The 27,610-nt window shown below is 46.8% G+C and overlaps 1 protein-coding gene across 3 annotated transcripts in view; it reads left to right on the top strand.

Annotated features, from left to right (window-relative positions):
- ZBTB16 (zinc finger and BTB domain containing 16) overlaps nt 1-16,604 on the top strand; it is a 170,282-nt gene extending 153,678 nt beyond the window's left edge. For all 3 annotated transcript variants that reach the window (XM_034754884.1, XM_034754885.1, XM_034754886.1), the window contains exons 5-7: nt 2,476-2,646; nt 13,151-13,318; nt 16,272-16,604. In XM_034754884.1, the coding sequence (XP_034610775.1) occupies nt 2,476-2,646; nt 13,151-13,318; nt 16,272-16,501 (569 nt within the window). In that variant the 3' untranslated portion in view covers nt 16,502-16,604. The remainder of the gene's footprint in view (nt 1-2,475; nt 2,647-13,150; nt 13,319-16,271) is intronic.
- Nucleotides 16,605-27,610: the final 11,006 nt, after the last annotated feature.

The following is a 27,610-nucleotide window of genomic DNA, read 5'->3' as shown; positions in this document are numbered from 1 at the left end:
CTGTACCAGCAATCGGAACAGATTTGCTGCTTTGGCCTAGGCATGCTCTAGTATATTGACCCACCCCGCAGGTTAACTTTTTAACAGGGAGCAGTGGTGGTTTTCTTGCCCGAGAAGGCTTGCCTGGCATTTCTTGCCTTGCCACAATATTCCTGCAGAGTTCATTTCTGGCACGTACAATAAGCAAAATGGGCTTTTTTATTTTTTTAAGGGCAATGCACATTCAGTGGTTACCTTGCACATCTTGCTGCTGCTAATGAATTGCTAATACAATTTTCTAGATAATTTTATCTCCATAGTCCCCACATTTTAATGTGTCTCCAAAAAGGTAGCATTTATTGGCTTAATCTCCCAGCATAATACAATTTGCACTGACTCATGGGTTCTGAACAATCAGCTATGCATAAACTAAAAAAATGTTTAATAACACAAAAGTCTTATTTTTATTGGCAGTGTGTAAATATCTGGGGGGTTTTTCTTCTGTTGTTGCAGCCAACTTTATAATTGTGTGAGGTTCATAGGATTAAGTTTCTGTTTGTATTTCTCTTAAGCATCCCAAACAATAACAGGGATGTTATTCTATTACATTCAACCCTCTAGTGTCTAGGGCAGAGTTCCGAGCTACTCCCATTAGCAATGTCTCTAGGTCCCACTTACATCAGGGTTTAAGGGGGCAGAGATACTCAGTGTCTTGGGAGAACTTTCTGCTTAAATCTCACATAGGTGTATAGGCCTAGTGTTTAAAGCATGATCGTCGTTTGAGAGGGAATGCAGAAAACTATTAAAAACAGCGACTTTGTAGTTAGGGGGAAAGGAGGCGTCTGACATGGCAGATTGCAGAGCCTGTAGTTACAGGACTGGGCTTTAGATGGAAGTCTTTCTAGCTGTATCGGGTGCACCATAAAACACTTGAACTAGTTGCACCATTCCGCAAGCCTGCATTTGTTCTACATGATGTGTGGCCCAGTGGATGGAACAGGAGTCCTCGGTTCTACTTCTGACTCTCCTGCTGACATGTGACCATGGGCATGTCACTTGTCTGCTCTCCTCCATCTATAAAATGAGGACAATTAAACTGGCCCACCCTGTGAAAATCACTTTGCAATGTAAAAAGTGCTATATACAACACTGTTTTCATTTATCATCCTGAGGATATGTTTCCATAAAAGGTTTCTGGTGAACTTTCCAAGACTTGTTACATCAGCTTAGGAGGAAAGAATCCGAGCTTGCCGTGGTGTCCTGATTTGGTCAAAATTTCCCCTCCACTTAACTGTACTGCCCCAACTGCCTTATAGGTAGCTGCATTTCATCAGGCCACTATTCCTCCATAGCACATGAAGCTCTTGTCGAATTCTTTAGGATGAAGGATTTTGTCATCATGTAAAGATTTTATTGTTATTAGTGTCAGATAAAGATGAACCAAAAGCACTTTTCTGTCTTGGTCCATGATCACCAATGAGGCACTTTCAGAATAGTTAAGTGCTTTTTATTTTTTTCCCCCAAAATTACTTTTTGTGCTCCATATTCTATATGCACATTACAAAGTTATTTTCTTCCAATTTAAACTGATTCAATTTGAAAGCCATCATATATACATTCATAACCTTTATTTTTTAATTTGCTTCTCAGCCAGTTTAATCAGGTCGGGGGTACTGTGATAATACATTCTTGATACTGCATTTGATAGCTATCTTATAGTTGCTACGCTGTGCAGGTTGGTATGTGCTTAGATATGAAGGGGTTGGCGTCTCCCTTTGTTTTTGGCCATACTGCTCTAGGAATAGAATGGAAATGTTGCCATGTATTGTTCTGCAGCCCAGCAAAGGAAAATTCTTGCCATTTGCTTTACTATGTGTTACAAGTTTCCCGTGCCCAGTACAACTGTAGATGTCAAGTTTCCACTGAGTATGTGTCGGGGAAATAAAAGTAGAGTGAGTTTCAAATCGACCTTTTATTTGTTCTACATTTTTATTGGGGATTGGTAGCGATGGGGTTTCCATTTGAGAGTACTAAACCGACACCCCAGTTTTCTGTTAATCCACTCGAGCCATTTCATCTGCTCCTCCTGAATCGGAGAGTTATTATAGGGAAATAAATGGAGACGGCTTTGGCTGTCGAGGGGTTACGAGCCAACGTGCAATATGACTGGCAAGCACTTCAGGAAGCATTGACCTGACGCGATCAGTGCCAGTGACTTCTCTTTGGTTGTGCCGAAGTAATTGTGAGTTGATGCTCTCGCTAGTCTGTTTCAGTAGCTCGCTCAGGTCTGTCCCTTCCTATGACCATTTCCTTGGGTTGAATGGTGCTGCGTTCGAGAGCATGTTGCCTTGACAGGACAATTGCAAGTAAGAAAGAGTGGCCCAAATTCTTCAGAGCAGTGGGCCATCTAGCCCGGCATCCTGTCCGCAGAAGTGGCAGCGTGTCATAGGATCTGCTGCAAAGGTTGCTGACGAGAATGTCTCCCTTTCTCCCCAGGTACTGACATGGCCGTCTTCTGCCTGCTGTGCGGGAAGCGGTTCCAGACGCAGACTGCCCTGCAGCAGCACATGGAAGTGCATGCGGGAGTGCGTAGTTACATCTGCAGCGAGTGCAACCGCACCTTCCCCAGCCATACCGCCCTCAAGCGGCACCTGCGCTCACATACAGGTAAACTATGGCCATGACTAGCTGCCACTGGGACTCTCCATGAGCTGGCTGCCTGCCCTTGCGAGGGGATAGGGAGCGGGGCTTAATGCAAGCCCTGGGCCTCAAGACAGGGAGCCCTGCGTTCATGAGCCATTGCATAGGGATCTGTGGAACAGCCCCAGTAGGACCCATCTAGTGCATCACCTCTGACACTACAGGATTGTTCCCTACACTGCATCCCCAGTTCGTTGTCTAGTGTAGACCTACGTGTATCCAGCGGTGAGACTTCTGGCACTTCCCTTGGTGGGCTAATAACTCTCTTTAGCATCAACTTTCCCAGTTTCCTCCCTTAGGTAAATTAGTGTAATGGCTGGGCAGTCATTATTCTAGGATGGTGCCTGAGGATCTCAGTTAGGAATTAGGATCCTGTCATGCTAGACCCTGTGCAAATATTTATTAAATGACAATCCCTGCCCCAAAGATCTGTGGACCGGGTCTACACTTAAAGATTAGATTGATCAAGCTACGTTGCTCAGGGCTGTGAAAAACGTTGCGTCCTCGTTTGACCTAGTTAGATGCAGCTAGGGCAATGGAATAATTCTTCTGTCAACCTAGCTACCGCCTCTGAGCGATGGATTAACTACACCGATGGGAAACCCCCTCCTGTCAGCGTAGGATGCGTCTACGCTACAGCGGCACAACCACAGCACTGTCGCTGACCCACTGTAGCCTGGACATACTGAAAGTTACAGTCAGTGGTGCAAGTAAAATCCATGTCTTACCAGAGGCAGGCGGGCACCCAGCTAAAGGGGCACATGTGACTCCTCACCGCCCCAGCCCAGGGCCCCCATGTTCTCCTTTCCCCTCCCCACATCCATCCCATGTTACCTGGGGCAGGAGGGCTATGCCAGCGTCAGGACTGGGGGGCCAAGGCTAAGGGCGGGGGTACAGCCGCCGGAGGAGCAGCCAGTGTTCTGCTTCTTTTCCCCGCTGCTGCCCCTCCCAGTGGGGAAAGGAACAAAACTCCCAGCCCTGCCCCACAGCCCTCTTCTCCGGTGGGGCTGCTGCTGTGTCATTCAAGTACACTGTACCGGCTATAGCTTGCTGGTATGGCGTACCGGAGCCTACCGGCCTACCTGCACTGCTGGAGAGGATGCAAGAAACAAATTGGGGGAGGAGGAAGGAGTGGTAGGGTGAGACACCAGCAAAACAATCCTAGCTGCATACACGAAGCGTGGGGCATGGCTCTCACCCGAAGTACAGTCTCCTAGTAGTGGATACGACCCTTCCAAGACTTGATGGGTTCGGCTCATGACTGGGAAAAGGAAACTCTAATGAAGGATTCCTAGTGGAGACTTAGTGATAAAGAGAAGTGGGGGAGGGTTCTGGGGTTGGGTTTTCTTTTTGATTTTCTTTAAATATAAATTAAAGGCAATGTCATTCCTCAGTAGAACTCATCTGGGCTTTTTAAGTGGTGTGCAGTAAGTTTGTTATCCTGTGTAACATGGCATGTGACCTTATTAGTGGGGGTGTGAATGTACCTCATCGGCTTAAAGCACTAGATGCACATAATCGGCCTGGTACCCTGCCTTAATGGGATTATAGTGACCTCTGCTATGTGTACGTGGTATTTAAACTGCACCGGGAAATGTTCCAGTCAAGTTCTGTTTGCTTAGAAGAGCAGTGGGGCAGTCAAACCACTGACATGGGTGGGCTGTGTGGTGGATTCAGACAGAGTCTTTGAGACCCAAACGTGGGAAACGGATGCCTGTTCGAACTCTAGAAGATAATGCCATTGCTTCTGTTTCTGCCTTTATAAGGCACTTGAAGCAGCTTGCTAAACTCCACTAGGCAAATCCTTCTACCTACAGCTAGTAAAAATGGGATATAAAACAGGTGAGCAGCAGCCCCTGTCTTTGAACCCTCTATAGATACTTCCAGGTTTCAAATCAGAGTGCTCACATCAGAGCATCCACTGTTCCCGCTAAGCCTACCTAAAGGCCCTTGAGCACCTAGAACAGGTGTTTGGGCCCCTGAATCCCAACATGTGCACCCTAAATTTGAAAACTCGCTGCTTGGATGCGAGACTTGTAATGTCGAGGAAAGTAATTTTTAAAGCCTACAATTCTGCAAATGAAAAGTGACCTTTCTTTAAGGAGGGGATACATACTTATCCATAGCCTTCAAAGTAGAGTGAAAAGGCTGAGATTCTCAAATCCCAGCTTGTGACACTGTAAAGGGGGCTGTTTTTCAGACCCTGTTGAGCCACCCAGCCTCTGAAAATCAGGCCTCTTTATGGTGTGTCCAATCAAGCATCCAAAATCACTAATCACTCTGGAAAACCTTTGGCCCAAACATATAGGGTCTTCCATGGAAGTTCTTCTGCATATAGGCAATTTGAGGATATTGTTCAGTTTCCTCTTTAGTCCTTAGCCTTTTCCAGGATGACACACTCTGGCTGTTGGGCAAATACAGGGCCATCTGCTTGGTTGGGTGGGCTGGGCCTGCTGTGCTCAACTGGAATCGCATGGGCCTATCGGGCCTGTGCCTTAATCCAGCCCTGTTTATCAACCTTAATTTAAGGGAGGCGGAGTGTGAGAATTCACTCTCATACATTTTTTCGAGACCCCTGGATGAGACGGGCTAAGATGATGGAAAGCTGCTGTTGTAATTCTTTTATCCTTCTCATCTTAATTTAGCATAGGTGCCTCTAAACTGCCCCTCCGTTCCCATTAGTAGCCATCGCTGTGGTTAAGAGTTCACTTGAGATTTGATTACTGCGACTTTTCCCAACAGTAAAAGTCTGCTGCAGAAGTACCTCACCCCTTCCCAGCAAGCAGCGTATATACACCAGGTAGTTTGCACCAGACTTTTGACAAGAACACATTAAAGATGACACCTGCCCACTGTGGCGGTGGTTGTCCCCTTGTGGAAAAACTGAACACAATGTCGTCGACGTCTCTTTAAACAGCGCAGCATTCCCCAAGGTGTACATCAAAAGCTCCTTTTCAAATAAGTTCTTAGCGCTTGCGTAAGAAAGGGAACACCTCGAAGCACTTCCCAGATCTGGGTCTAGTGTTACTACACCCATTTTACATCTGGGGAAACTGGGGCACAGAGAAATGAATTCACTTTACCCCAGGCCACAGAGCAAGCTATTAACATAGTCTGGTATAAATCCAAAGCGTCCTGACTCCCAGTCCCTCATGGACAACACTGCCTCCAATTTATTGGAGTAGTTTGCTGTACCATAAACCATTTGTGTGCAAATATGGAACAGGTGGTGGTTGATTATTGCTCATGGCTTGGCTTGTTCTCTTGCAAGAGATGAACTACATGGTGTAAAAGGGAAGAGGGTTTTCTCTAAGCTATGATCTTTCCTGTCACTCGTGCCCCAGTGAGGATCAAAGTACTAACCCTCACCCGCCCTATGAATGTGTAAAAAATACGGTCATGAATCACAGGAGAACAGTGACTTTTATGTTTGGGCTCACTAATTATCTGGACTTTACTGCTCTATATGGTATAGTGGCTGATGTGTAGTTTGCAGGCTTGTTACGAATCATAGGGATTGAAATGACATTGTCTGGGAACAGGGGCATTGTTTGCAGATATGTGGGGGAAATGTTTTCTTCCCATCATTTTCCAGGTAAAATAATTTTCTTCCTTGCTTGATCTGTTTGCAGTTTAATTTCTGGGTGTGGTGGCAGGTGAGTTTGGTGTCTAGATTTCCCTTTCCCTCCTCGTTACTGATCTAGGGTCAGATGCATTTGTTGCTTTAGCCAGGGGGTGTTCCTCTCTCCGCTGGAAAATGAAATTTCCTGGTGCCAGCAGGGGGTGAGTTTTAGTGGGATTTCACACACCTCTCCCCAGGGTGGCCAGCCTCAGGCCAGTGCGAATTGTGGTTCAGCGTTTTCATTCAGGCACTGTTGAGAGAGAGAGGATGGTCTCCTTAATGTGCCCGGCCAGGTGTGTTTTCACAGTGGAAACTGTGCCATTGGGAGTGGAGAGCGCTCGGAGCAGCTCAGGATGGAGAGGCTCCGGACACAACCCTTCTGCTTAGCTAAGTTTTAGAGTTGGGGAAGGTCAGCAAAGGATGTTCAGAAATCAGAAAATACAAAATCTGGGTGTGCAAATGCAAGGACGAATCCTGCGAGGTGCTGGGCACCGACCACTCCCTTGAGATCAGTGGGAGATGTGGCTGGTCAGCCCCTCTTGGGATTAATTTAACCAGGGTAATTGCACGATGGTCCCCTGCTCAGGATAGTTCCCTGAAGGGCTCAAGTTTCCCTTCCAGCAGTGAGATGCCTGTGGGGTTTGGAACCACAAGAGCGAGCAGGTTGGTGGGAGTGGTGCGTGACACGCCGCTCACAATGAGGCTGCCCACAAACAGGGAAGTTTCCATTTCCACCTATTTTAATTGTCACCCTCCTGACAGGAAGAAACCAACAGAGGAAATGCCAGTCAGTGCCTAGGAAAGCGTCTCTAGGCAGCTATGTCCAATCCAGTGCAGGCAGCTACCTTGCAGGCACGTCTCAGGACCTCCGCCTCCTGCCGCCAGTGCAATGGGTCCGTCATCTGAACTAGGCTGTGACACCAAATCCTGGCAGACGGGTGCTGCTGGTGTATGGGGTGATGCGGGCTCGCCTCAGAATATACCGTTTCCCACAGCCCAGAGAGGCTGACCCGAAGGTGGAGTAGCTAGTCTGTTCCCTTTGGGCTCTCATTCGGGAAAAGCTTACTCAAATCACAGTCCTTTGAGCCTGTTCATTTAATCTGGGCCATTAACTTGGGCATCCTGCTAATGTGTAACCCTCCTGGCACCAGAGCTTCCCAGAGCAGCAGACAGAGACCCTACCTGAGTTGGGGATAAAGTTCATGAGACCCATTGCCTTGGGGAGACTCAAATATCCACATGGACAATGTCCTAAACAAATTCTCCACCTTCACTTTGCTCATAGCTGATTCCCAGACCCACAGATGAGCCCGGCCGAACCCTGGGTTGGCCCCTCAGGCTTGATGATGTGAATATGAGAAAAACAAGAACTACCTGTACCCCAAATCCTTGTCACAACCCACTCTCCACCAGGTGGAAGTAAAGAGCTCTCCCCATGGCAAGTCTAGCAGAACCCAGCCCCGCAGTCAGCCTGAAAACTGTTGGCCCCTGCAAAATTCCAGGCCTTGCTCATAGCAAAGTCAACACCGTTATGGGCCCGAGGAGGAGGAGAAACGCTGAGCGGCAGCAACGGCTCCCTGACTACTCCATCGATCCTCAGGATATGCGTACGCTACAATAAAACACCGCGGCTGGCCTGTGTCCGCTGACTTGGGCTGTGGGGCTATAAAATTGCAGTATAGGTGTTCGGGCTCCAGCTGGACCCTCCCCCGCCCTCGCAGAGTCTCCTTGGTGACCTTTTGGCTTTTGTTTAGGACAAATTAAGGATGCAAGGAAATCTCATTTGGTTCTTCCTGATTTTTATAGTGCCCAGGGATGCACATTCACTTTGGGAAAGAGACACTAGCTGTAAAGACCTCTCTGAAGATGATCTCTTTTACCAGTAGGAAAGCTTGGCATAAGGTTTTTGGTCACATTTAAATTGAGTACGTTAATAAAGGATGGTGAATCAATGATATAAGCATGTTAGACATTAGTATAGCCTATAGATGGTTATAAGCATATTAGTAGAAAGTGTTTAGATGGTTATAAGACGTGGGTATAGAAAGCAATCTGCTGACTTGCTGGACTTTCACTATCTATAATTGATTATCCATTGATTAAAACATCTATTAATCATGCGTTAACCTCTTATATGCTTAAATTGTACTTCTAATGTAAAATGTGGCCACTTTTTCTAAATATGAGTGTGTTCACGCACGTTTTTAAAGGTTAAAAAAAATCAAGCAACAGCATTCCAATCTTACTTTATCCCTAGCACCCAAAACATTGAGTGCTGGGGAAAATCCAGGCATTGGTTTGGAACCTCCATGAGATACATAGACGGCTGTGCCACAGTGAATATTAGGAATGTGGGGTTCCGACTCTAAATTAAAGAAAACCAAATAGACACAACCCTTACTATATCTAGCAGCATCTCTGCGGTGTCCCATTCAGGGAGACCTACTTTTTCAGTGCATAATCCTGTATTGAGATGGGAAAATAGGGCTAGATGATGGAGGAGGAATGGTGGGTTTTTTGGTTAACACTCAGGATTGGGACTCGGGAGATCTGCATTCTGTTACCAGTTCCTCTGCAGGCTCCCCATGTGATCATATGCAAATGACCTAATCCCTCGGTGCCTCAGTTCCCTACCTGTAAAATGGAGATAATTAACACACTCTCTCTCCTATCCTTTGTCTAAGGTACTTAGAATGTCAATTCTTTGGGCACAGGAACTCTTACAATGCGTATGTACAGCACCTACTCAATGGGTTGCAATCTTGGTGTTGAATGCTTGTGTAATAATGATGCAGGAGGTCTTTTGCCTGTAGCCTCTGTTACATCTCTTATTAGGAACTCTTTTTACAATATTTTCCAGATACAGTGTGAATTATGTCAGTGTCTTTTGCCATTGGGGTCTTTTGCTGTTTTCCTTCCTTTTCCTCATCTCTTTTGAACATCAGGAAGCCCAACTTCTTTCCCTTTTAAAAATGTCCCTATAATCTCCCTTCATCACTCCAGCTGGAAAAGGTGAAGGCAAGATCCTTAGCTGGTGCCGATCAGCATAATTCCATCAACTTCAACAGCACAATGCCAATTTCGCCAGCTGAGTGTCTGGCCCGGAGGTTTTTTCGTCTTTGAATCAGACCTCTTATTTACTAAAGATGAGCAAAAAATAAATTATTTAGTGCTTGAATTGCCATAAGCCTGGTGCACACTCTTATGTGTATGTGTTCTCTCTCTCTCTCTCTCTCTCGTATGTACACACACACACACACACACACACACAGTGCCTCGCCTCATTAATATTCCGTTGTTCCTAGCCCGTTTGCCACCATTGCTGCATGTTTAGTATCAGCAGCTGTGTTTGGTAGTGCAGGCCAGCAGAGTCCTTGGCATTGATGGATCCCTGATTTACACGGCTGATCATATAATAAACTCTCAGCTGTGTAGAAAAGGCATTTTATGGCCCTGCGATTGGTTGTTCAGTAGACTAACAAATACACCAGGTAACGATATAAAACCAGGGTCACAGGTGCAGAAGGCTGGCCAGTGGGGGCTCTAATTAGTCCCGTTTGTCCTGCTCTTAATGTCAAGCTCATTAAGGGGCCCTACAAAGTTAATCAACATGCCACAAATTGGATTTTTTGAGTTCTGCTGCCAGTTCTGCGCACGCTGCAAGGCCGTGGGTCTGATCAACTCCCTGTGTCAGGATTACAGGCCAAGTGCTGTGCATTTCCCTTTTCCTTTTATTTGGTCTGATTCTCAAGATTCCATATTTAAACTCCTTTAACATGTGATCGAGTTGATAATGAAATTCACTAAGATCCTGTCAAACTCGCTCCTGAGTTTAACACTTCATTTAAAGTACCAGAGCGCTCTAAAGAAACAGCGGGGGGAGGGGAAAAACTCTACTCAGGCCAGTGGCTGGGTCTTAATGTGAATTATTCACCTGGTTTCCATTCATACATTTTTCTAAAATTATTAATTTAACAAATGCAAATTCTGGAAGCCCTCCTACAGGGGCCTGGCCAGCATGCCGGCATCTTTTGTTTCTGAGCAAGGTGCTGAATGGAATACTGAAACAGTAATTCTGAAATGTAAATAGCCCCCATACTGCCCACTTCTGTCACAGAAAACTCATGGGTCAGATGCTCAGCTGGTGTAAATCCGCAAATTATGTCTGTTTTCCACCAACTGAGGTTCTGGCTGCATGTTTTCAAAGCTAAGCCCCATCTTTATACATGGATTTTTTAAACCTCAAAATTCACCATTGTTTCACCATTCTCCCCCCTTCAAAAAGAATCTATATTACTAGATAGATTCATACATGGAACCTATCGCCATAGTACCAGCACATCTAGAGATGGGGATCATAGTTAAACATATTGATTCTGTGTTAGAAATTCAGGAATTGTCAGAGCTTCAGTTGATGGACTGACTTTGATAGAACCAGGTTCATTGACACCAGTGAGGGGTCTGGCCCAGCATAGAACAAAGAATAAATGCAGCTTGACATCAGTGGAGCTACCCCGATTTATACCAGATTGGGCTCAGCTTTTGTGTACAAATGAACGTTTAAAAAGCATCCAAAGAGGGAAACCCTCTCCCTTCTTTCAAACCGCCATCCACGCCTCAAACCACTCTCGTGAGCTGTGTGTACATAGTGGTTTTTAAGGATCAAATGCATTTAAACCTTGTGAGCTCTCTGCTCGTCTCCTGCAATGGGAAAATAATGTGAAATATCAGAGTTATTATACACAATGCTTTAAAAAACCATTTAGTGCTGCCTGAAAGATTTGGAAACGCTAATGTAAAATCAGAATTTATGTGAGGAAGGTCTTCATTTGGGAGGGGTGGATTTTGTTGGAGGGTCTAAAGAGAAAAGAGAGTGAAATATCATTTTAAAGAGGAAGTGAAAGCACAGGCATCTGAGTATATAACTAGAAGGACAATTTATGCCCAAGCACGAGTGCAGTTTGACATGGGGATAATGAAAAAACGTAGGTCATTGTGGATGACTTAAGCCTTCAGCAGCTGAAGAAAATGTATGAAATGCGAGGAACATTACACGCTTGGCAGCTCTGCACATCTGCAGTAGGACAAGTGAAATACAGTTGGCCATTCTTTACCATAAACTGTGGTTGTAGGATATGCAGCACAGAGAAATTGTAATTACAGTGACAAGACAAATCAGTGATATTTAAATATTCATGAACAAAGTCTTGGGCAATCAATCTATCTTTATTGTCCTTGCCTTCACTTCTGTAATAAATAAGTAGCTAGAGCCCTCACCTTTCATTCAAATAATTCTGAGTTTGGTGCTACACTGAAGTACATTTATCAGCCACCCAATCTGGAATATTTAAACACCTCTCTGGCTCCCAAAGTTTTTGGCCCGGGGTGGCATCGCATTTGTCTGGCGAGCGAGACGGAAATGGCTTGTGATTGCTCCCCAATGTAAGTATGGGTATGATCCTCTCTTTGGCAGACAAATGAGCCCACAAACCCCTCCGCTGCAGGGGAGCGGTGGGACTTCAGTCACACCTCTCCGTTGCTGGAATTCTCATGCCTCAGTGAGGCTTGTTGAGGTGAGGCGGGCTGTCTCCCCAATTTGCTTCCCCTCTCTGCTGATGGGGCACAATGCCTGAGGAAGCAGCCGTGTGACTGAGAGCCTTTACCTTCTCTGCCATGGCGCTATTCCCCGCAGCCAGTCAGAAGCCGCTCGCTCTGTGAAGCTTTTCCCCCCCTGCTGCGCTGAGATGGTGAAGCGGGTTGCCTCGTTAGCACCTCTCCAACCCAATCAGTGAGGTCGAGGGTCTCCTGTGTGCAGCGGGGCAGCAGGTCCTTCCCACCCTGCTGAACTGCGGGAAGGATGGCCGTCATTCTGTCATTCCCGTTTGACAGGCCATTTCTGGGGGGCCAGGGGATGAGAGGAACCGACATGGGGACGGGAGGGGAAGAGTTAGGGCATGGTTTGATTAGAGGAAGACTGCTGTACTGGACAGCCCTTTGGTCTGCTCCCTGAACTGGTCCTCCTCTGCCCCCTAAATCCACAGTACCTGTAAAGAATCAGTCAGCCAGAGCAGGGGCAGTAAATAACTAGTAAATCATTACAAACAAGTGGGAGTCGTCATATCCTTCCCATTGTTAGCCTAAGTAACAGCCAGATCTTATCATTACTCTCCTCCTCCCCTCCCCCCGCCCTTGGCAAGAACGGTCTCTCCCTGCTGTGTTTGTGCAGCGCCCGGCACTGTGGGGTCCTGGGACCTTAGGGGGGTGGTGGTGGTGGTGGTAGTATTATTTCTATTATTGTAGGGTTTAGGAGCCATCGTCATGGGCCAGGACTCCAGGAGCTAGGCGCTAGACAAACAGAACAAAAAGAGAGTCTAAATGAATGCCAAATAACAATAACGTACAGCAGGAGGTGGCGTTGAAGTTTCATTAGGTGGCCTCTTATCCTGAGTATCTCCATCTGGGTGTTGAGCTTAGAAAAGAATGTGTGTAACCCCACTGCTCCGGATAAATTGCAGCTGGGATGCTTACTCTCCCTGCATTTCCAGCTGGATGGAGGATTCTTCTTCACTTCTAGTCCAAAGGTGCTGTGCAGCATTGCTGTACGTTGCTAGGCATCTATTGCGTTGCACCCCAGAGCCAGCTGCATGTCATGGGGGTGTGAAGTGACCACTGTCTATTCCTTCCCCTTGACCTTCTTTGGTGATGGCGGGGGGGAATTAAGACCTCGCAGATGGCTTTTTGAGAGGTGGGGGCAGTACAGAGAGGGTTGTGCTGGTGCAGGCTGCGGGATCTGCGTAGTGCTGTACCATGTTCCCCACTGCATCTAACCCCGTGCTCGTGTCGTTCCAGGTGACCACCCCTACGAGTGTGAATTCTGTGGCAGCTGCTTCCGGGATGAGAGCACATTGAAAGGCCACAAGCGTATCCACACTGGAGAGAAACCGTACGAGTGCAACGGCTGCGGCAAGAAATTCAGCCTCAAGCACCAGCTGGAGACCCACTACAGGGTGCACACAGGTACCGTCCCACTGCCCCGCGTCTGCAGCTGCCTTAGCAGCACGTGAGTGCGCCACCGTGGACTGTGATCCCCTTAGACTTCACAAGCTAAACAGGGCTGGGCTGGTTCAGTGTCACAGTGAGGGGTCGCAAGGGAGCATTCTTCCCTTGAGCTGGTATCGAACTGCTGCCCACATGTGGTGGGATGGGATGTCACGCTGCTGAAAGCACCCAGCTTTCAAACCAGTTATTTAACCACGGTTTTCTGCCCAAGATTCGGGACATTAATTCCTGTGTCCTCAGCAAGTTCTATGCTGGTAATTGCACTGTTTCCCTAAGCTCCTCCTGCAGTTTCTGTCAAATACAGTATCTTCACTTCCTGCCCTGCCATGTGCGTTGTTAAACAGCTGCTGGGCCCCAGCCCAGGACAGGATGATGTGATGCCTGGATCTAGTTTTAGGTATCAATTCAGGATCCTTTGAGATAAAAGGTGATGTGGAAAGAACTACGTCTTGCTTGGGCATTTGACAGCTGAGGGGTGTGACAGCAGTATAAAGTTGGGAAAAATGAAAATACGCTTGAGACTTTCCACTTTACTTTTACTTAATGGCTGCCTCTCCCATCTCCATCCCCCCGCGCCCTGAGCCACTGCCCCTTTTCAAAATGAATCCTTCCCCTTTGCCAGCCAAACGAAAGCTCTGCAAGGCGCCAGCAGGCATCATGGGCAGGCTGGGAAGGAATAGGCCAGAGTCCTCGTCATACTGAAACGATTAGGGCCGATTAGTAACAATTACCCTCATCTCTCTCTGGAGAGATAATAAAGAGAGCTAAGCAGTGCTGCTCCCTCTTCCTGCTTTTACTAGATGCAGGAGCTGACCTGGTCAAATGGTGCCGTCAAATGGTGCCCACCTACCATCTGCCTTTTGCATGGCAGGCTCAGAAAGAGCTGAAGAGGGAGCGCAGACCTTTCCTCCATCATTGCAGCATGTGGTGACTGTGGCTGGACAGCTACTCCACTCACAACTCTTCCTGCTTTCGCCAGCTCTTGCCTGAAGAATCCTGGCAGGACGTTTGGGGTCGTTTATCGCAATAAAGCGGCTTGTGCATGTGAGCAGCAGGAATCGGGGGAGAAAAGTCCTAGGGTCCCAGTCCCTTGCCCACATTAGCAGGACGTCTATTCCTGCGGGAGTTCGGCACCTTAGAAATCCAGCCCTAGACTTACAGTGCCTCCGACTCTCTAGCCACTGGAAGATGCAGGAGAGACCCCCATCTTCAGCAGAGCCCAGCCTCACTTCCATTCCTACACGAGGATGTGGCTCTCCTGCCACACAGGGCAGTGATAGATGCTAGGAGTGGCTAAACCAAGGTCCCTATTACTAGATCTAATGATAGCTGCAAGTGGGGCTGAAGTACCCAGCCATTCTTTGATGCATGTCACACCTAATCCCAGTGTTCAGGTTCCCTGTGTAACTCATTGCTACCTTGTCGTTTCGGGGCAGCTGCAAGTCTGGGAGGCACTAGAGAGTTTTCTCCTTTGTGTTTTCATCCCGCATTATGGTCATATTCGTCCGTTAAATACTTCGCTATTTCCCACATCCAAAGCTGCCTGAATCCTGGGCGCTTGCTGTAGACTGCTGCAGTTCCTTAGAAATCCAGGCTTGTTGCTGGGGATAATGAATCACTGCATGCGTCAGCATGTAACTATTGTAAATAGTGGATCAATATTTAGATCACTTTTGCTGTTCATTACTTCGTTATTCGCTGTGTCTGTGCACAGAGCAAGTATCAATATCAGAAAGGCCAGGCAGTTAATTACTGCATTGAAACGAGTCCCTGAAATCTCAGCTCCAGCCTCATATGTTATCAAAATGATTCAAAGGCTTCTGCTGAGATTCGATAACCCAAAAATATGGGCAACTCAACTGGAGCAGAGATCAGGGACCCAGCTTCTGGGTAGTATGGGAAACATAGCAGTTACCAGACTCGATCAGACCTAAGTCCATCTAACCAGCATCCTGTCCCCAACAGTGTCCGGCTCCAGCTACTTGAGAGGAAGGTGCAAGAAATACTGCAGTGATGGGATAACGTACCCCTGGGGGAAGTTTCTGCCTGACCCCTATTAGTCAGAGTTGGGCTCATGCCCTGAAGCAGGCAGGGGGTTTTAGCTCTCCCAAAACTTTTGCTGTCGTCTTTTTTTTTTTTTTTTTTTTTTAACCTTTCACTGTTGTAACTCTGCATAGTCTCAATTTTTTTTCATGTAAAGGCCCAATCTTTTTTTGATCCTGCTAAACATGATATCTTGTGGCAATGGATTCCCCAGGCTAATAGTGCACTGGGTCATAATGCCCACCACACTCAGGTTGGTTTAAAAATATTCAGTGGAGACCGCTACAAAATATATAACAACTAGAGGTTATATAGAATTTTTCACCCATAGATCTCAAAGTGCTTCGCAAAGGAGATGGGCATCATTATCCCCACTACACAGAAGGGGGACTGAGGCATGGAGAAGGGAAAGTCACGTAGCGAACCAGTGGAAGAGCTGGGACTAAAACCCTGCTCTCTTGAGTCTCGAATCCAGTGTCCTGTCCTCTAGGCAACAGCCTCTAATGCCCTGTTATGCCTGAAAATCACCTTACCTTTCCTTCCTTCCCCACATCCCTAGGCCATAATGAGGAAGGATGGTCCAGCATTTAGGGCACTGGCCTGAAATGTGGGAGACCCAGGTTTGATTCTCTGCTTTACAGCAGACTCCCTATGTGTCCTGGGGCAAGTTATTTAACCTCTTTGTGCTTCAGCTCTCTGGCTGCACAATGGGTCGCCACCTCACAGGGGCACGGTGAGGATAAACCCCTTGAAGACCGCGAGGCACCCAGATACTGCAGGGCTGGACAGCTGCGTAAGTGCCACAGACATGTCAGCGTGGTTGCCGCCTCACCCTTCTTTTGTCTCTCTCCCCCTGTTGCCCCTGCAGGTGAAAAGCCTTTTGAATGCAAGCTGTGTCACCAGAGGTCCCGAGATTACTCTGCCATGATCAAACATCTCAGGACCCACAACGGCGCTTCCCCCTACCAGTGCACTATCTGCCTGGAATACTGCCCCAGCCTGTCTGCCATGCAGAAACACATGAAGGGCCACAAGCCAGAGGAGATCCCCACTGACTGGAGGATAGAGAAGACCTATCTCTACCTTTGCTATGTTTAAGGGACATGGAGGGGGAAGATTTTAAATCATGAAGGACTGGGCAAAAAAATGCATCATCCATGGCTTTTTATTCTGTTATTGTTTACTAAAGGGATTCTCGGTTTTTGTTTCTGGCTCGTGAGGTGTCTGTGTGGGGGAGGGGGAATAATTCCCTTTTTAATTTGGGGGTTCTCTGTGCAGTCGATGAGAAAACGCATCCGAATCGAGCCATAGCCAAATATCTGCTCATGTTTTGTGACGACGCACGTCAAGGGCTTTGGAAAGAGCAGGTGAAATGTCGCTGGGTGGGAGGGGAAGGGGCAGTCCCAGCGCAAGCTTTGGGGTCTGAGATTTTTGGGTTTGAATTTTTTTGTCCCGTTTTTGCCACATTTGCTTAATTTACTCAGGCCTCAGCTACATTTAAAAATGAGGGCAGCCTACCTACCCTCAGTCATCAGCTTTATTCAGCTGCCTTCTCGTGCAACCTCACCAGTAGGTGGCAGTGTAACACCTATTGTTAAAATCCCCTTCAGAGGTTTTCCCCAAAAATTAGATCGAACGTCCCTGTTTTTGGGGTACCCAGAAATACCAGGGCAGATGATGCACAGCCCATGACAGGCTGTATGCTCTGGAGGTTTGTTGGTCGTGCTAATAATGTGGCAGGTCACATTGCAGTCAAGATTTCCCCAAGTAACTAGTGATTTGGGGAGCCTGGCATTTTTTTTGCCTGCCCGACTTGAGACGCCCTGAATTTCAGAACATGCTGATCACCCTCGTCGGTGACTCCAGCCGGGCAGCCGGAATCACTAGTCAGTCTGGCAGAGCTTGGCGTAAGTAAAGGCACAACCAGAATTTTCCTCAGGAGGGGGCCCAGGGAGACGACCCCTTCGGAGCCGGCATCGGCCCCAGGTGGAGAAGACGGTGGGCTGTAAGTGCCCGTGGGCGCAGCATGGCTCAGCTTGGTGTGTGGTTCTCAGAGAACAGAGCCAGCAACAGGCAAGTTTGTGGGGCTGCAGCCAGGGGAGGAAGTAGTGGGATGTGCCACGCCTGGGCACCAATGCCAGGGCAGGGCACATCACAGGCAGCACAAGGCGGGAAGGTACCATGCAGCCCCGTGGGCATCCAGTGCCCCCATTTCCCATGAAAAGCCCTGGCATCAAGGCTGCAGCCCCCTTCCTCCCTCCCTGCTCGGGAAATGCCGGGGCCTCCCCTCCCAGCCAGCAGCACCAGGACTCTGGCCGGGGTTCTCCCGTTGGGCACCCCACCCATTACCTCCTGGGTGCATGGCAAGTCCCTGGCCACTGGGCCACCCTGAACTGCTGTCTGGAGCATGGGTGGCCGTAGCTGGGTCTCTCCTCAGATCCAGCCAAGGGAAGGCTGTCCCCCGGCCCACGTTGCACCTGCTTGGGCATAAGTAAAATAAACCTGAACTTTGCTACAGTTCCCCCCGCACCGCCCCTGGGCTGCTGTGTTTCAGATGGCAGACAGTTTCCTGAAAACGTTTTCAGATTTTATTAATAAAATCTGAAAACAAACGGTTTTGGAGAAAATGAATTTGAATAAAAATTCAATTTGAAGGAAACTATTAAAATAAATTTGACGATGGAAACTAAGTGAGCTTCAGATTGCTTGCATGCCTCTTAGTGCAGGGTGTCAGGAGCATGCTGGCGAGTTAGACTAGGATAGTAATTCTCCTGCTGCATAGGATGGGTAGGGTGACTTCTCAACCTAGTATGGAGCATGCCTTCCGAGTGCCCCCCTCAATCAGACTCCTCAATTAACAAAGTTCTTGTTACGTTACCACTTGGAACGATCGGAAACTGACCGCTGTTGAACCTCTCGTTCGTGCACAGAAAGTTGCCCTGGATGTTTTGATCAATGTCACTGCTCCTCTTACGGCCAACTCCGTTGGTGCTGGTGGTTGTCCCGCTATAATAAAAGCTACTTGGGTATTTTGGGCCAAAGCCAGTCTGTTCAAGAGCTTAGAACTTGGCTGCAAAAATTGCCTCTAGGCTGTAACCCTCTCTCCTGACCAAAGACCTTTCTATGCATTTTTTTTTCTTTTTTTGAGGGGAGGGAATTAGAACCAGATCAAAAGGGCAAAAACTTCCAGCCTGTTTGTCAAATCCCAGTGGTTGGACAAGTGTGTCTTCAGATGAGGGAGTCACAGTTCAAGATGCTCTTAAACTGCCCCCTGGTGCCTGGGTATTGCCAGGGGTCTGAAGGAATGATGGGTGAGCTCGTATTCCCTCCTCCTGCAGACACATGCAATATATCCCCCTGGCTTGCAATGCGTTACAGTGACTCAGGCTGGTTAAATGCTAACCTGTCAGTTTGGCCTAAATTTGTCAGAGATTTGAGGATTGGGGAGTAATTCACAAGTTCAGGTGATGGATTTTGTATGTATCCTGCTGCTCAGTAGCTCACTTTTGTGTCTCCGCTTATGCTACGCCTTGCAATTCAACAGTGCTCTTCTTTTTTAAAGTAAGAGTCCTTTAGAAACCATCCCATCTGGCTGCAAGAGCTTTGCTCTGAATGGGGAGATGCGTTTGGTTTTGGGTTTGTTTTCCATGTTTCATAACAGAAACATACCAATTAATTTTTTTGCTCAGCCCTCTGTCCAGGAAGCTATGAAGGAGTGAATGGTAAAAGACAGCTTTTCTTTGTGTTTGGCTTTGGGGGGGTTTCGTTTTTGTTTTAATTTTGAATATTTCTGTTTAGCACATTTTACTTGAAGTTACCTCGGTTTTTTGTGACCTCATGAGCTTTTATTGCTGGGTTGGAGGTTTTTGTTTTGTTAAATGGATGGGTTGTTTAAAAGGCCATGCCGCAGATCGGTGACATGCGGTGTAAGAATCGCATGCTCGGTGAGTGCAAAAGTGCCACGACAGCCGCAAAAGTAATTTTACGGTGGTTTTTGTGCATTATCATTACCAAAATTGGTATTTTTTTAACGGCCTGCCTTGACAGAGCTGGGGTCGTTGATTCTGAAAGCTACCTCTTATGTTGGGTTTTTGTTTTTATTTTGCAGTTATGAAAGCACATTTTGCAATATTTGTGTTCGCTTTGTGATGTCATTTCAATTTTCATCTCATGCTTTACTTGCAATTGTATATTATTTTGTAACTTAGCTGCATTTATATTAAACAAAAAAAAGTTAGGGAAGCGTTTTGTAGATGGAAGTAAAGGGAAAAAAATGAGGGGTGTTATACTGCTGTGCCCACCCTACCCCCAACCTTGTCTCAACTGTCAGGAAAAATTTGAAGGCCTTAAAACTGGGGGAAATAACTTCATGTGACAGTGGAGCAGGGTAACTTACCGTTTAGTGAAGATTTAGTGCTTTGAAAAGGAAAGAGTTAAACTTGAATATGTGACTAGAACAGTAGAGTCTTGTTTATAATGTGAAAAATGTGAGTATAAAATCACTTAGGGCAGAACTTGGATAAATAAATATGCACTAACGCATCAATTTTGCGTTAGCCAGCGATGGCCATGAGATAATCTCCGTCTCAAAACTAAACCTGATGTCAAAAATGTTTAAGGTATTCCACAAAATGAACCCATTCTTCACATCCACCCCGTCCCCCATTCACCAAGCTGAAAGGGTTGAACTGATATTTACAAAGTGTAATATTTTTGTAATATTTGTTAGTCCCTGTGTCAGTTTCCACAGGACCTTGCCCTTCCTTTTGTAATGTGAACAGGAATTGTGTGTGCGTGCGTATGCGTGTGTGTATGCTTTTTGTGCGTGTGGTTGTGTATTAAATCATGCAGTATTGTTGTAATCCAGTGTTGCAGCTTTGGATGGTACTAAATCAAAATATTGCAACTTCAAAATCACATGCAGGAAATGTATGCAAACATGCATGTCAAATGCAGATTTCCTACATCTGCTAACAGAGGCTTGAGGTAGAGTGGGGAACAGGCAGTACTGTAGGTATTGATGACTTAACAATAATTTCTGTTTATTGTTTGGAGTTACATTACTCCTTGGCAATCATCAGTTGTATTTACTGTTAACTGCAGAGAAGCAAATTCTTCCTCAACTCGCCAATCTAAAAAATATTATTTGCTGTTGAATGTTAGAGGATATGTGAAGGCAGTTCAGATGCGTCAGGGGCAGAGCACAAACACATACAGAAGTAGACAGGGTGACAGACTTCACGTGGAGCTCAGGCAAACATGAACAGGTCTGGAATTTAGGGTGAATCTAGCTACGTTCTCCCTCCTTCCATTAGAGAGCACAATCTTACGGGGCGGGCAGGGGGAACAGGGGAAAATATTGTGTGCAGTTTTATCTTCAGAGCAGCATCACTTCTTTGCTCCGTTGGCCAGGTCAGTAATTTCCGTTTTAGATAGTCAGTTACCATTTTGAACACCGCTTATCACAGTATATAGTACTCTTTGTGAATTAGAATTGCAACTGCCTTAAACAGTTCTTTCAAAACTTCTCCAAATGCAAAGCAGAAAACTGGCTATATGCGCACACCTTACTCTGTTCATATCATCCATTTTGAACTTATACCTGGCTGTGTCTGGTGGTGTTTTGGGAATAAAATTAGTGTTGTCTCTCAATTTACACCATGAAGATCCTTTTTATGCATTACATATACAATACATATATAAAAGCATACACGCAGGTGTGTGCGTGCGCGCGCACACACACACATAGGATTGATAATATCTTTGCTGTTTTGTGTTGGGAATGGGAAGCAGAACACATGCTGATTTAGTACAATCCAGGTTGTAACTCTGGAGAATGGCTTGTTTAATCTTTGTGCCTGAAAACAGTTTTTCACATTTAAAAGAAAAAAAAATTGCTGCGATTTCTCACAAGTATATGGTACCTTTTTGCAGTAAATTGGTACTGCTGGCTGGGGGGATGTCATGGTACAATGGAGCAAACAACTAATTTTCCAACACAATTTATTTTCCATTGGAAGACCCTCTCTTCCTCCTCGCCCCCACTCCCCCCCCACCCCCAGGTGTTGGCACATTTTGGCTGCACCACCTGGCACTGTGCAAACTGAAGTTTGTTTCCTACCAGACCCAAAAATTTCAAAATCAGGGATGTTTTAAATTTAAAGACCAGAACTTTTGTTGAGTAAAAACTCATCAGACAAAATGAGAACACTTGATTACTTTTCACTCCACTTACATCTCATTGGTCTCCCCTTGTCCGTCCCCGCCCCATCCTCCTCATTGGGACATCTGCTTCTGTGGGTGTCATTCCAAGACTGCTTTAACCCATAGGACAGAAAAGAGGGTTGACCAAAAAAAGGCAGAAAATTCACCTCTAACACACAGCTTTGAAATACCATTCCAATGAATGTGGCTGATGAGAAGTCTCTGGTCCCATGACATCCTTCCGCACTGAGTACCAACCTTTTGGTGTGCATCATAGTATTTGTTTCACATAGTGTTATGTATGCATGATCTTTTAAGGCTAAGAAGCCATGGTAAAGCTCCATGACATCTATCCATATATATATATATAATTATATATATGTATATTATAGCACTGAGGACCAACTGCCCTGCTGGACCAAGCAAACGAAGGCTTGTTTTCATTGCTTGTCTTTTATGTCGTGACAGCACAAGTGCCAGTCTGATCGCTCTGTATTAAAAATAGTGTTTTTAATTAATTGATGTTATAGTTCTGTCTACCTCAGCACCTCCTGTTAGCCTAATTTTAGAAGGTGCCCAATTTTTGTTTGTTTGTTTTTTCAGATTATTGGTTACTATTTTTTGTACAAATCTTCTGTTTGTTTTCTCGTTCTGTTCATTTCTTTTGCAGCACTGCTTGCGAGTCCGTTCTCTAGCCACAGATGCAGTTAGCTAAAAATTTAAAAAGGAAAAAAAAAAAATTTCCCAAATTGTGATGTCTCCTAGTTGCAGCTCTCCGCATCTGCCTTCGTTCTGTGTAGATTCAGATGCATTTCTTTGTAAAACTTCAGTGTTTCTGACAGAGGAAAAGAAAAAAAGAAAAAAAAAGAATTTACTGCTGCAGGTTTTTTTTCTCTCCATGTGTCACTAAGTGAAGTTCGTGCCTTCTATAGCAAAGAGAATATTTTTTACATCCTACTAACAGTAGATTTTTTTGTAGTGAACATTTTTTGTATTTTTATTTATAAGTCTCATAAGAAAAATAGCAATGTTCAGTTGTATACCTTGAATCTGCAGTTAGAAAAAAAAATAATAAAGTTAATTCAGTTGTCTCTGCCTGCCGCCTCCTCCTTCTATTCTTTGCTCAGATGTTTCTCTCGCCAGGAAAAGGAGAAATCCATCGAGTGAGCTAAAACCTTACCTGATCCCCGTTGAACAGGACTGAAATAAGGGGACTGGATTGGAAGGCTGATGCTATTTCCATACAAATGGCCTTCACCTTTCAGAGAGCACTGGAGAGATTTTTGCTTTTTTTTTTTTTTTTTTTTTTTTACCAGCAGATGTCAGCCTCAAACAGAGCTGAAGTTGGCAGCTGGACTACTGCTGGCTCCCATTTTAACAGGCTCTGTGGCTTCTAAAATAAACAAGGATGGTTTGCAGTTCCCCTTCTTGTCTCTGGTGGTTTGGGGGTGAGGGACTGCCTTGAAATAGCTGTGAGATAATGTGACTGACCTCAACCGCTCTTCCCTGACACAAGTGTTTCCGACATAATAATCACCATGAATCATTTCAAGACAGCTCAATTAGAGAAATAATACTTAGATCTCATCACCAATATGCTCTCTGCACTGCCATGCGCATGGCCACTTCATATTTCTTCCTCCCATTTCATGGGTGGAGAAACTGAGTCTCTCACACAGCATAAGGCCATAGATTTTCCAGAGCTGCTAATGATTTTGGGAGGCTCCATTTTTTATTTTTTTTATTTTTTATTTTTTTTGATTGCCCAATATGAGACACCTTTTAAAAGGGCCTGATCTTTCCCAATGTTCTGAGCACTCGCTGTTGTGTTTCAAGATGGGTACCATAAAGCACTGGTCACTGTTGAAAGTTTTGTCCCCATTGCTATGGAAGCCGGCCCTGCAGTTGGAGATGAGATTGCTTACCACAGAGGGGGATACTGTTCAAACCATAGGGAACTGGGATACCTTGGTCATTCAGCCAGGTCAGATAACGAGAATCAAATTGTGATTGAAATCACTATGGTTTTAACTTAAAGTAAAACCGAGTTGGCGGGTTATTCTCTGATCAAATGCCTTCCCTCTAACTAGACGGTTACATTATAATGGCAATTAAAATTGGAGCACTGCCGTGCTTATTGCACAGTGCACTGGTCCTTGACAATGCACAGAAACAATAGAGGCCTTCTGCTCTAATGTTCTCGATCGTCACTTACGTATCATGTGCAGCTAGAGGCTTCAACCAGCTCCAGCTTCCATTGGGCCAGGCACTGCTGGGACAGATAATTGATGCCTCCTGCCCCAACAAGCTCACAGTCTGACTCGATTTCCCTCTCCTTTTGCTCCATATCAGCCTTCCACAGGGCTCAAGGGCGGTGGGGTGGGTGCTAACCTGTCTCCTCGGCGGAAGCCCGGCTGCATTGCGGGAAATGTTGGTGAGGAGGAGAAAAAGAACCTGCTAAACTTTTGCAGCTCATGCAGTACTCACCACCCCTCCTCCCTTGCAAATGAAGGTGAAGAACCATTACAAAATATTATGTGGCCCCTGGGACCTCAGCTTTGTAGGCCAGGGTCGTGCGGGGGAAGCCAGCGAGTTTCATCACCAACGAGGCTCCTCCCCTCCTAACACAGCTTGCGTCCTGGTTCCACGCCCTGGAATTGCTGCTGCTTGTTTGAGTGGCTGCATCCCTGGGAGCTGTCACTGCTGACACCTCGTTGCCTCGGATATCGTGGCCCCTTCGTGGTCTCTCTAGTGCTGGAAGTTTGGGCAAAGCAAACTCGTTGGTCTCTCTGAAAGGGCAAGCACCTGCTTATCTAGGGGGAGGGAGAGGAATGTTTTTCTTTCGCAAACCCCCCAGTCCTTGCTCAGCTTTCTCTGCTGCCCCTCACAACATGCTGAGTGCATATCTCCAATGCATGCACCCGGCTGGAGCAGGCCTCGTCTAAGCCTTCCCTTGACAGATGGGAGGGCAGCACGATTTCCATCTTTAAAACAACATTTAATAGCAGTTTTCTGCTAAATGACATCAAAGCAGAGGCTTAGGTGCTCCGGGTGGGTCATGTGCCCCATGGATATGGGTGAGAAGAGGTGAGTGAATAGCGACCCTGCTGAATAGGCTTTGTGTGACAGTGAGGGCTTCCCATCCTTATGTGCTCTTTGACCCAGATATGATCTAATGGATAAAAAGGGGCCCTGACAGCGCGAGCATGAAAAAGCTTTGTGCCCTTCATTAAATCCCTCAAACCATATTTATACAGCCTCAGCGGCTGTGCACAGCTCGGGGGCTGGGGAAGGGAATGCACTGGAACATACAAAGAGCGCTTGACCAGCCTCCGGAATCTGCTCCCCAAATGTCTGAGTGACGCTTCACGGGGTGCGCAAGGAGAGATTCCTGTCCACTTTGCCAGGGGACACGAAGTCGAGTGACCTCCGCTTTGCAATAACAGCTCATGCCACGTTCGACGGGACGACCTAGCAGAAAAGAGTGAGCGAGACTCACTTTCAGTTTACTTTTGCTTGATGTAGAATGGGCAAGAGTCCCCCGTGTACAGCGCAAAGCTGGCCTGTTTCACTGAAAGTTGGCAGCAGATTTTTTTTTTAACCCAGCTTCTCATGCTACAGCTCTGGGGAAGAGCAAGGCGCTGCTCTCTAGCATGAGGAGTGGACGAGGAGCCAAATGAAAGCTACACGTCCCATGGGCTGTAATAGATCCTTTCTTTTATATGGGAAAGGATGAGTCTGTGGACCTAAGAATAAACACTTGAGGGTGGGATGAATATTTTGGTTCCTGTACTCCCAGTTATCTTGCAGTGTTCGCAACCCCACGCCTTCAAAAATCATGAGTTGGGGCCCCAGAAATCATGAGATGGTTAAAAATCATGACCTTTTTAACGTAAGGAACAAAAGTTGTGCACTATTTTCCTTCTGGGGTTTGACTCTTTGGAGTCTCCTGTGGTCACATTTTCACACTTGTCTCTGCACCATGAAGGCTAGAAATGTATGTTTTCCAATGAAAGCTGTTCCTTGCGTAATCACGGGACTCCAAGAGTTGAGACTTTAAGAAAAACAATAAACAGTGCAAGATACAAATAAACAGAAAGGGCCTGATGCTGCTTTACTCTGAAATCCCTTTGCGGCACCCCAGCCCAGTAAAGGGGCCTTAACCTGTGGGAAATTACAGTACTGCCCCCAGAAGACCCCTTTACACTGCCAGTGTGCCATAAAGGGGCTTTGGAGTGAACGAACATCAGGCCCCAAATACTCTGCTGCTTGGACACTTTTTCCCCTTTTTAGATTAGACACACTGGGGCTCTGCACCTCTAGACAGCATCTCAGCCAGCAAGCTAAAGTGCTTTATAAAACTGTTTGCTGCCATTGGGGAAACTGAGGCAAGAAGCGGCCAATATTTCAGGTGTTTCCGTTTTGGGGCTGCCCAACACAATGCACCTTAGGGTTGAGTTTTCAGCTTGGTCAAGCACCCAGAGCTGCCATCAGCTTTGATTGGCCTGGGGGGTGCTCCGAAGCTCTTGATTTCAGGGAGCTGAGACAAAGCCCCAGAACTGGGAACCTCCTGCAATCAGACTCTGGAACATCACCATCTCGTTGCCTTGCCCAAGGCTTCCTGGCAGAGCTGGGAACAGACCCCTTAGCTTCTTCAGTGGCTCAGACCACTTTACCACGCTCTTCCCATCAGCATCCCCCCCCCCCCCCCCCCCAGGCGCAGGGAACAGTCTGCTCTCAACCAGGCAGACAAGTTAAGCCAACACAAAAAGAGGCTGAAGGGGGGAGTCCATGGGGAATCACAATTGGGCCAGGTCTTTTTTTTTTTGTGGTTTTTTTTAAGAAAGTCTCAATCCCCCAGTTTGGCCCCCTCTGCGCAAAGAGGGAGGAAACAGCGCCCGCCTGGTTCCCATCCAACAGGATTATCAGGATCTGGTTAATCCGGTATCAGAATAAACTGATTCCTGGCATTAAATGAGTGAATAGAGCAGCGAGGAAATGGCCAGCACAAGGAGGAACAGGACCTCCCCCAGGTAGGCCCTGAGGGAGATGGCAGTGAGAAACGAGTTGGAGGTAAAGGGAATAAAATCCTGGGGAGACTGTTACAGGAAGGAAACATGGGGAAGGCACCGGGGTGAAGGGAAGGAAGGGTCTGTGGTTTTTGTCGTGTGTGTGTGTGCACCTGTCCTCTAAGTGTCCGTCCTGGGGGTGGGGGGAAGCATGCACCTGTACCTCTCCTCTGTGTGTGCCTGCACGCCTGCGGGCTGTTCGTCGTGTGTGGAAGTCTGTGTGCGCGTGCCTGGAGGCCTGCACGCGCCTCGGATCTCAGCCGCCTTCGCTGGCTCGTCTAAATGTGTTCTGGGCTCACCAGGGAGCTGAGCAAGTTTGCTTCAATGAAAGTGAACTCGTTCATTTAAACCTGACTATAGAGTACTCTGGCCCCCTGCTGTGTTAATTATCCTGTAGTTCTAAACTGATTGCTGTACACTAAGCTTAAACCCTCCTTTATTTATTTACTGACTACATTAACAGCAAAGCCTGCGCTCCTTTTATCTAGTTGCAAACTCCATGGCATGCTGCACTCATGCTCTTATTTAGCTGCTCGATACAATCCCATCATGGGGTGAGGCAGGGGCTATAATTAATATATTTTCTCTCTGCTTTTTCCTCCCTCTCGCTCCCTCCCTTCCAGCACAAGCAAGAGCAGTGTGGGAAGGCTCCTTGGGGCACTTGGTTAAAAAGCCCCCTGCTCATGTAGGTTTGTGGGGGGAGGTGATGCCCCTGTAGCCCCTCTGTACTGCTCTCTACAGGCTCCACCTATGGGACTCAGTGTCCCCATGTGCAAATAACTCCCCCCACCCCCAGCCCCATCTCTGGTCTGGAGTGCGAAATCCCAGCTTAACACTTGAGAGGGTCTCGCGAAGGAGCAAGCTGCCTCTTGGGTAATTAGCGCCAAGCTCTCCCAGCAGAGGGAGCAGCTGCCCGAGCACTTGCCGGGCTGCC

Source organism: Trachemys scripta, chromosome 21 (genome assembly GCF_013100865.1).
Source record: "Trachemys scripta elegans isolate TJP31775 chromosome 21, CAS_Tse_1.0, whole genome shotgun sequence".
Taxonomy (NCBI): Eukaryota; Metazoa; Chordata; order Testudines; family Emydidae; genus Trachemys; species Trachemys scripta.
The sequence above is the reverse complement of the archived record's forward strand: the minus strand, read 5'-3'. Positions and strand labels throughout refer to the sequence as shown.